Here is a 10762-nt window from a genome sequence, read left to right on the forward strand (position 1 = left end):
TTTCATTATAATTATTGAAAAATCTATTAGACTATTTTTGTTATTATTTTATTATAATATTTTATTTTTATCAAGTATATGTCCTTTTATGTCAAAAAGTGCTTTTTAAATTTGTTTCCAAACAAATTAGTATGTTTAAAAGTGCTATAGACATATGGATTCTAAACAATAAATAGTTTTTTAATAGTAAAGTTTATTGCGTTAAGTTCTAAGTTATAAGCTTTAAGTTAAAAGTAATATTTTCTATCGCAACTCCAAACATGTACTAAACTTGAGCCATTTGGTCTAAACGTTGGAGAAAATATGGAACAAGTGTTCCCTAGTGATAATACTTTTGTGACGGCATGTTTCGTTTTCCTATTCGAACGGTAGAATACAAGTTTTATCTCAACATTATTTATTTTTTTAACCATCGCTATAGTTTGTCTACCGTACACTACAATATCACAACCGTAATGCTAATTATCACATTTTTAATAGATATAATTATCTATTAATTTTTTTATTTTAGTTTATTGTAATATATAATTAGAAAAACATATTTTAAATTTTATAAAATATAATATAATAAATAGGTCATAATTAGAATAATTTCGTTTAATAAAGAAATGCATTCAGATTTGGGAATATTGAAATAATCACAGTTAACGACAAAAAATATATTTTGAAAAAGTCAAAATATTTATGGGTTTTTAAATTAATAATAAATATTACTTATTTTTAATATATTGATAATATTTTTCCCCTAATAATTAAAAATGCTTTTCAATAATTAGTGAGACCCACTACTTTATCAATTTTTAAAAAAATTACATCTCATCTTATCTTATCTCATTATTAATTAAGGACTAAACACACTATTTTTTACAAAATATTCCATCTCACCTTACTATTTAAACATAGTTTTTTACAAATTATATTCTTATTTCATCTCAATTGTCCTGTTTGGACAATGAGATTTGATGAAATGAGTTGAAATTATTTATAAATATTAGTGAGATTATTAAGTTGAAATGAGATGAGATAATTTTTAAAAATTTTATGTGTTTAGTTTTCAAATGAGATTATGTGATTTTAACTTTCTAGATTTATGAATTCTATAAGGGTAATGATACCCTTCCGGTTGGTTCACTACTCGTTTACCACTTATCCTACGTGGACCATTTTATATTCTAAAAACTGAATGCTTCTTCCCATAAAGCTGAATGCTTTTTATCACTTCTATTCTCTCTCTATATGTCAGAAGATGAGATATTGATGACGTGATTTCTGCAATCCACAGTATAGAAAGATTTTACCTCGCACCCAAAATGAACCCCTTTGCAGCTTTGCCGCTCCGTTTCTTCTCTGCTCTCCTCTCTATCTCTCTCTCTAACACCAGATTTAAAACTTCCCGTTTCTCCTACCGCATCGTTGAACGGCGTCGACCACAACCCACTTGCCTTGCCCAGCTCAGCCCACGAGTCCATTCGTCAAGCCCACCAGCTCACGGGCCCTCAAGCCCAGCCCATCCAAGCCCAGACGTCAAGCCCACTCCGAGCCCAGACGTCGAGCCCACCTCCACTGTGGTGAGGATATTTCTAGTAGTTGTGATTTCTGTCTGTCATGCTTCCGTGGTGCACTTTTTGTGGTATGAAAAAAAGAGTAAATTACTTGAAAATTCTGAGATATAGTATAGAATTTGTGGCACGTTCTTGCAAGCATACACATTAATTGAATTTGTATACCATGCACTTCTTTTGTTTGAGCAAAGTTCTTTACTTTAATTTGGTATTATCCATCCGTGAATTAAACTTGGATAAATTATTTTCAGAAACTAATATGTGGCAAGCAAACTTATTTTCAATAATTAATTTGACTAAATTAGGCTTAATTGTTGCAAGCACAACCTATTTAAATTTTTTTAGTTGGAAAATTAAAATTTAATAAAAAAAAATATACTTTACATTTGAAATAGTTTTCAAGATAAAGATAATTTTTTAACAAATAATGATCTTAAAGGTTAAACTATTGATATTATTAAAATCTTGAGATGTTGAGTCTAATTATTAAACTAATCCTTTATCACTTTAACATTGTCATTTTAATTCTAAGAATGAATTAAATTTATAACATAAGAGATGTTTTCTTTTTGATCAATCAATAAAAAAAAATGCAAATGATAAATTTATAACTGAAAATTTTGTTGTTATGAAGTTCAATGATGATATATAAAAAAAAAAAAAATGCATTGGATGTCTTAATGACTGTGTAGATGGAACCAAATGTTGGTGATAAGGATCTTGTTGAAGAGCCAAAAGAGGGAATGTCATTTTCCTCAGTTGAGGAAGTAAGGACATACTATACTAAGTATGCAAAACAAGTTGGTTTCGGAGTGACAAAGCGAAGTTCCAAAGTCGGAGATGATGGAAAAGTAAGATATTTCACCCTTGCTTGTGTCCGTCAAGGCACTTCTACGAGCACATCGTCGAATATTCTTAAACCGAGACCGATGGAACACAATGGATATAAAGCAAAAATCAATGTGATATTGGGTTCTGAAGGTGAATTTTGCTTGACCCATGTTGTCCTTGAGCACACTCATACTCTCAGTCCTGGAAAAGCAAGATATATTAGATGTCATAAGAGATTGGATGAGCCAATGAAGAGAAGATTAGAATACAATGATATGGTTGGCATTCAATTGAGCAAGAATTACAATTCTTGCGTCGTTGAGGTAGGAGGGTATGAGAATTTGACGTTTGGAGAAAGAGATGCACGTAATTACATACGTGAGGTTAGATTACTTCGGCTTGGGTTAGGAGGAGCCGAAGCATTACAAAACTACTTTGCTCGTATGCAGGCACAAAATGATGGTTTCTATTATGTCATGGACGTTGACAATGAAACCAGACTACGCAATGTATTTTGGGCGGATGCACGTAGCAGAGTTGCATACAAGTCGTTTGGTGATGTTATAACTTTCGATACGACGTACTTGACCAATGCATACAAAATGCCATTCGCTCCTTTTGTGGGCGTTAATCATCATGGTCAATCAATTCTTTTTGGATGTGGCTTGATTTCTAGGGAGGACACAGATACATTTGTATGGTTATTTGAGTCATGGCTTAAGTGCATGAATGGTTGCGCTCCATAAGCCATTATAACAGACCAAGATAAAGCTATGCAAAATGCAATTGCTAAGGTGTTCCCTAAATCTCGACACCGGTTTTGCTTGTGGCATATAATGAAAAAAGTTCCCGAAAAATTTGGATCACACAGTCAATATGATGGCATCAAAAGTCAGCTACACAGGTATTTATTTTCCATGATTAGTTCTTGAATGAATGTTGTGTTATCTCCTTCAATTATTATGGGAAATAATATTTTTTATTTGAATTTTTCACATAGGTGTGTTTATGACACATTGACTCCTGATGAATTTGAGTGCTGTTGGCTACAATTTCTTGATAATTTTGATCTACATGATAATCCTTGGCTTGAATGGCTATATTCTGAGCGTCATCTTTGGGTGCCAGCGTATGTGAGGAACAAATTTTGGGCAGGAATGTCAAGTACCCAAAGAAGCGAGGGGATGAATGCGTTCTTTGATGATGATGTAAATTCAAAGACAACACTAAAACAGTTTGTAGATCAGTATGATAATGCACTTAGGCGCAAGATTGAGAATGAGCTTGCAGTTGACTTCAGTTCATTCCACACACAAATTCCGTGCATAACTTTTTATGGCATTGAGCGGCAGTTCCAAGCAGCGTATACAAATGAAAAATTTAAAGAAGAGTTAAGAGGGTTGATTTATTATTGCGCATCAATGATTCGAAGTGAAAGAGGGATGTTTACATATCATGTGGCCGACGAGATCCAAGTTATGGATGAGTTTAGGAAAAGTACAAAATATGTTGTTGAGTTTAACGAGGAAGAGTGTGAAGTGAGTTGCACATGTCAGTTATTTGCTTTTAAGGGAATTTTGTGTAGACATGTCATCCGTGTGTTAACACTCCATAACAAAGAAGAGCTACCTGCAAAATACTTTCTTGATAGGTGGAGGAAGGACATGAAACGAGATTACACGCTTGTCCGAAGTAGCCGCGATAATCTGAGTCATAGTCCAAATGCACACCGAATTAATAAATTGAACAATGCTTTTTATGAGATTTCTTCAATTGCAGGCACCTCAGATGAAGGTTGTGCAAAGTTAATGACTCAGTTAAGTAAGTTGAAGTTAGAGTGGGTTGACATCCAGCCAGTGTGTGATAATCATTCAATTGAGTCATTAAGGGTGACAAAAGGGTTTGATAAATTAAAAAGTCATGTAGCTGCACATAGTAAAGGTAGGCCAATTTCTAAGAGGAAACAGTCCACGGCTAAGAAGGCAGTGAATAGGTTGAAAGCAAGGAAGACTCAACGAGCTCAGGTAAGTCAGGTAGTTTAGGTATTTTGTATTTTTAAATTTAATTTTGTAACCTATTGATATTAACTATACATCTTGAAATTATGAACAGCAGAATAGGCGTATAAATAGAACAGCTGTAGGAGATTTTGGCTCACCTAGCTTGGCGGAGCGTGACTTTCCTATAGCCTCGACTGCTCAATCGACTGTGGTACTGCTCAATCAACTGTGGTATTGTTTGCAAGTATTGTTTATATAAGGTGATTCTTTGACGATATTAATTATGGATTTCTTCTATATTCTTGGTAGGTACAACCATCTTTTCAACATTTAGACGATGATATCTCTTATTGTATTCCTACATATCAAGATGTAGACGTCGATATCCGTACGTATTATATCGTAACACTGATTTATGCTGAATTTAAATATTATCCAAAATAATACATTCATATATTGGTTTAACCATATAACTAATGCAGGTTTGGGATAGTAGATCAATTCTTTAGCTATATTGGCCAGGCCTTAATATGGCAGACTAAGTATAAGATACAAGGTATATATATTAAAATGTTTGATAGCATAAATTTGTTGAGTTTTGTCAAGGATAGTGATGAATTGCACAGTGGCAGTTTTGTGCTCATTTGTTGAATTGTGGGAATTTTTGCATAAGAAAGAATGATTAAGGGCTTGCTTTTAAACTTGGTAGATACAACCATCTTTTCAACTTTTTGTTATCACGATAGGTTTTGCATTCTTTTATTATTAATTGGAAGAATGATAGTAGTTTTGGTAATTTTTAAAAAATGGGTACCAAATTCATGAATTTTGATTGTAAAATTTGAGGAGCTTTAAAAAGCCAAGTGATTGTTTTTAAATTTTTTCTTTTTTCTGTTTACTACAGGATGAGATATTGCATGATGAGAGTGTTGTGATTTTACAATTTTGTGTATATGTTTTAGTTAATTGGGAGATGAAAGCAGCTAAAGGAAAGGAAGTTTGACAAGGCAAAGCTGGAGTGTTGATTTTGGGAGTCTGGGACTCCAAATTATTTTGAGTATTTGTAACAATTTGGTGAAAATTTGGGTATAACCAATCACTTGAAAAATTAACCATTTTGTAACTATGCTTTTAATGTTGATAATGTTATACTAACAATTATATATTATTGCTGATGTTATCTGCATATGATTGCATTGCATGATATGCAACAGTGCACGTACTCACCCAAAAGAAATTTATTATGCTACCCATAAAATTATGAAATGATTTAGTCCAAAATCTTCTAAATATGAATTACTGGTTTTGGAGAACATCTTGCTGCATGTACATTCTAGGTTCTTGAGGTGTGAACAACGTGAAATATTCTAGTCGTTAGCCACCCACTATCTTGGATGGTCAAATCTTGATTTTTTTTATTTTTATTTTTATCTTTATTGTTCTTTTGATGACAAAAGAATTCAATTCACATCGTATAGCACTTCGTATGACAAAAGAATTCTGATCACATCGTATCATCATATATAGCACATGTTGCCTAATTTGGTTGTGAATATTTCTGGGTTCTTTACACTTCCCATCTTTTTCTCCTCCTCTGGGATTCTCCCTTCTCCTAAACCAAAAACTAAAAAAAAAATAAAAAAATCTTGCTTCACAACGTGGAATATTCACAACCCACATTTTATAACTTCCAAGCAATTGACATGGGTGAAATTGGAAAACATTGCTGTTAAAAACAGAATAATTGGGGAAGCCTAAAGGAAGATGAAGATGAAATTTTGAGGCATGTGCTTCCAAGTGAATATTGTCAAGTACTCTAATGTGTCAAATACAAAGGCACGTTGAGAAGTTTACTTTCCTCCATAATATTACTCAAGTTTAGAATTTATTGTACATATCCACCATGTTGAGGATTGAATAAGAACTGAATCTTTATTTCTTAGTAATGACAAAAACAATCACACCTCATACATTGTAATCGTATACATTTAAATACAGAGATTAGAGAGTCTATTCTAGGAAACTTAGCTAAGAGTAAGGCTGTACAAAAACAGAGAATAAACTTGCTATAATTTGTGAGCTGATAGAGGCATGATCCTCGGCTATTTATTTGATTGATTTTCCTTGACTTGATTTGTGGGATCTTCCCTTATATGCCCCCTCAAGATAGGGCTTCCATCGGTAAGTCCAATCTTGACTCTGAGTAGTTGCATGCGCTGCCTGGACAGTGGTTTTGTGAGAAGATCTGCAAGTTGGTCTTGAGTATTAACATGATGAACTTGGAGTGTGCCTTTTTGAACCATATCACGCACAAAGTGAAGGTCAATCTAGATGTGCTTCATTCGAGAGTGTTGGACAGGATTGAAGCTCAGTTGGGTAGCTCCCAAGTTGTCACAGAGCAGCTTTGGTGCTGAGGGTAGTGGAAAACCGAGTTCTTGAAAAAAAGAAATGAGCCAAAGAGTTTCTGATGCTGCATTAGCTAGAGTGCGATACTCAGCCTCGGTGGAGGATCTAGCAACTGCCCTTTGTTTTTTTGAGCTCCAGGAAATTGGATTTGGACCAAGGAAGCTAATGTAGGCAGATGTTGAGGTTCTATCATCAAGGTTACTTGCCCAGTCTGCATCCGTGTAGGTAGTAAGAGCTGAACTGCTGGTTTTTTTGATGTGGAGGCCATGAAAAATTGTTTGTTTCAAGTAATGTAGAAGACGTTTTGCAGCTGTCCAGTGAGTTTCAGTGGGTTTATGCATGAATTGAGAGAGTTTATTCACTGCAAATGAAAAGTCTGGCCTAGTAAGAGACAAATATTGAAGAGCCCCTATGACACTCCTGAATTGGGTACTATCCACTGAACTTGTACCATCAACGAGTTTTAAAACTGTGGTGGTGGACAAGGGTGTCGATACATCTTTTGCACCTAGCATGTGCTGCTTGGACAGAACCTCTCTAATGTATTTATGCTGAGACAAAAAAAGGCCAGACTTTGTAGGTATGACTTCCATGCCTAAGAAATAATGGAGCTGTCCCATGTCTTTCAAAGAGAAGCAATTTCCAAGTTTTTCAATTACCGAGCCAACAAAAGTGATAACACTCCCAGTTATGACCAAGTCATCAACGTAGACTAGCAAAAAACAGATGACAGAGCTTGATTTGTAAATGAAAAGTGAAGAATCAGCTTTGGAGTTTACAAATCCAAGCTCCAAAATAGTTTGCTTTAAAGCTGAATACCAGGCTCTTGGTGCCTGTTTGAGGCCATAAATTGCCCTTTTCAGGCGACAGACATGATGAGGTTTGTTCTCATCCTTGAATCCCAGAGGTTGTAACATATAAACATTTTCAGTCAACATGCCATGCAAAAAAGCATTGTTGATGTCAAGTTGTCTTAGAGTCCACCCCTGCATGACAGCAATGGTTAAAACAGTTCTTATTGTAGCAGGTTTCACAACAGGACTAAATGTCTCCTTGTAGTCCAAACCGGGTCTCTGGTTGTAGCCTTTCGCAACAAGTCTCGCTTTAAAGCGATCAACTGACCCGTCAGCAAGCCTTTTTACGCGAAATACCCATTTACAGCCCACGGGTGTACAGGGTGAAGGAGGTGGAACTAATTCCCAGGTTCCATGCCTCATTAATGCCGTGAGTTCCTCAGACATTGCATTCCTCCATTTCGGGTCACAGAGAGCTTGTTTCACACAAGTTGGCTCAATAGTTGATTGAATGGGATGTTTGGTGACCGAGTGAAATTGTTTGGGTTTGTGAATATTATTCATGGAGCGTGTGGTCATGGTGTGGGTTCGGTTGGGTTCAATAGAGGGATTATTGGGTTCGGATTCAACATTACAATCATGAATAACAGTATTAGGTAAGACAATAGAGTGAGTGGACTCATCCATGTGTGACTCGTGTGGTGCGATGAAATCAGAGGAAGGTAAATTGAGAAAATTAGAAGAGGAGGGATTAGGGCAATTACCTGAGGGTGCAGGTGAAGGCGGTGTGCTCACGGACTGAACTGGTGGTGGTCGCGACAGAGGAAGCACCGTGATGACCGGAGCAGGAGACTTGGACGACATGCTGGAAGCTGGGGTTTCGATAGGGCTTCAGGTTTCATCAAAGAGGACGTGCCGTGAGATGTACAGACGTTTGGAGGAAAGATCAAGACACTTGTACGCGTTTTGGGTTTGGGAGTAGCCCAGAAACAGACACGGCAGGGATTTGGGCTGAAGCTTGTTTGAGTTATAGGGCCGGGTTAAGGGAAAACACAAACAGCTGAATTTTCTTAATTTAAGATAGTTGGGATTTTGTTGAAATAAAGCTTGAAATGGTGACTTATTTTTCAACAAAGGAGTTGGTTGTCTGTTAATGAGATAAACAGCGGTTTGAAAAGCATGAGGCCAATAAATTGAAGAAAGAGAGGCATCTTGTAATAGTGTAAGACCCGTTTCAACAAGATGTCTATGACGACGTTCGGAAACCCCATTTTGTTGAGGGGTATGTGGAGCAGTGGTATAGTGACTAATTCCATGGATGGAAAAATATTTTTTTAGTGCTATAAATTCGCCACCATATCAGAGTAAACACTTTTGATTTTTCTTTGGAAATAATTTTCCACAAGATGTTTAAATTGTGGAAAAATAGTGCTTACTCCGGATTTGTTTGTCAAAGGATAGAACCACATGTATTTGGTAAAGCGATCAACAAGAATCAAATAATACCGTGAACCATCAATACCAATTGTAGGTGAGGGACCCCAAACATCCGTATAAATGAGATCAAGAGGTGCATTGCTTATGAAACTATTTGAATGAAAGGGTTGTTGATGTGCTTTATTCATAGAACAAGAAATGCAAATGGGAGACACTTGGTCTTTTTTTATTGGAAGAGAAAAAGATTTGATGAGTTGATGGACAATTTTCTGTGATGGATGCCCAAGTCTCTTGTGCCACCCATCAATTGATGTCCGCTCGTGCACATTTGCAACCATGTTGGAAGGGGATCACACCAATGAGTTCGGGAGAGTATAAACACCGTTTTCACATGCACCCTTGAGTAGAGTCGCCCCCGTGATCTGGTCCTTGACAAGAAAATAGTTGGGATGAAATTCAAGAAAAACTTTATTTTGGGTGGTGAAATGATGAACAGAAATTAAATTCTTACGAATACTTGGAACACAAAGTGTATCATTTAAATAAAAGGTACGTGTTGGGGATTGAAAAACTAAAGAGCCAATGTGTGAGACACGCAAACCTAAACCGTCACCTATTACCACTTCATCCGTCCCGTCATATTCCGAGTGCACTGATAAGTTGGCTAGATCACCCGTAATGTTATGGGAGGCAGCAGAATCAATTAGCCATTTAGAATCCTGCTGTTGAGAACTAGAGACACAATTTGCAGTGGCTACAGAAAATGTCACTCTCTGGCAGTTTTTTGCAATATGGCCCAGCTGGTCACAAAATTGACATTTGGGCTGGTACTTGCGCTGCCCATTGGACCGACCCGGGTTGGGGCTCCTTTTATTATCACGCGGGCCGTAATGAGAGCGTGAGTGGGCCGAAGAGCCTTTAGAGGCTTGCGGCTTATGTGCACTCCTGGAGGAGTTTCCAGTGCTTCCATTTGAGGAAGACGAACCAGAGCTTCGGTTCGTATAGTTCGCCGTGGCAAGCAGCTGCTGTGTGGATGCTTCAAGGCGGCGAAGATAGGCCTCATGACCCACGAGTAAATCGTGGAGTTCCTCAAATGTGAGAGATTTCTCTCGAGCCCTAATCGGCGCAGCGATTTCACGATAATCAGAGCCGAGTCCATTGAGGATGTATAAAGTGAGGTCATCATCAGAAATGGGATGATCAATGAGGGCAATTTCATCCGCAAGGGACTTCACAAGGTGTAGGTATTCTTGAATTGGTTGATTGCCCCTTTTTAACAGAGTAATTTCTTCTTTGAGTTGCATAGCCCTGGTTCGGGATTTACAAGCATAAAGGGTGTTGAGTTTTTTCCAGGCTTCTTGAGATGTTTTGGCAGCGGAAATTAGAGGGGTGATGGTGGTTGTGGTGGAGGCAAGGATGGCACTGAGAATGAGCTTATCCTGCCTTACCCAATGTGTTTTCTGAAGGGAGGATGTAGGATTATCGGCTAGGGGAGGGCAAGGTTTATCTCCAGTGACGTAGTCGAGGAGATTATACCCAATAAGAAGAGCTTCAAATTGGGCACGCCACTGTGGGAAAGTGGAGGGGGTGAGTTTGTCATTGATTTGGGTAGAAATATTCAGGGCAATCAAGGGAGTTTCTGTGGAGGGTGGGGGATTGTGGGTAGGGATCGAATTCTCGTGAGAGGACTACTCTCCTGATACCATGTTGAGGATTGAATAAGAACTGAATC

The 10762-nt window shown here is 37.1% G+C and overlaps 2 protein-coding genes across 2 annotated transcripts; both read left to right on the forward strand.

Annotated features, from left to right (window-relative positions):
• Positions 1-2254: 2254 nt before the first annotated feature.
• Positions 2255-3139, forward strand: LOC122296823 (protein FAR1-RELATED SEQUENCE 5-like). Its single transcript, XM_043106620.1, has one exon. It carries the CDS (start codon positions 2255-2257, stop codon positions 3137-3139), a length of 885 nt encoding a protein of 294 aa, XP_042962554.1.
• A 27-nt stretch (positions 3140-3166) lies between these two features.
• On the forward strand, positions 3167-5396 carry LOC122296824 (protein FAR1-RELATED SEQUENCE 5-like). The gene is made up of 4 exons (XM_043106622.1): positions 3167-3297; positions 3394-4417; positions 4506-4604; positions 5298-5396. Exons 1-4 carry the CDS (start codon positions 3167-3169, stop codon positions 5394-5396), a joined length of 1353 nt encoding a protein of 450 aa, XP_042962556.1.
• The last annotated feature ends 5366 nt before the right edge of the window (positions 5397-10762 follow it).

This window comes from Carya illinoinensis, chromosome 15 (assembly GCF_018687715.1).
Source record: "Carya illinoinensis cultivar Pawnee chromosome 15, C.illinoinensisPawnee_v1, whole genome shotgun sequence".
NCBI classification, from domain to species: Eukaryota; Viridiplantae; Streptophyta; class Magnoliopsida; order Fagales; family Juglandaceae; genus Carya; species Carya illinoinensis.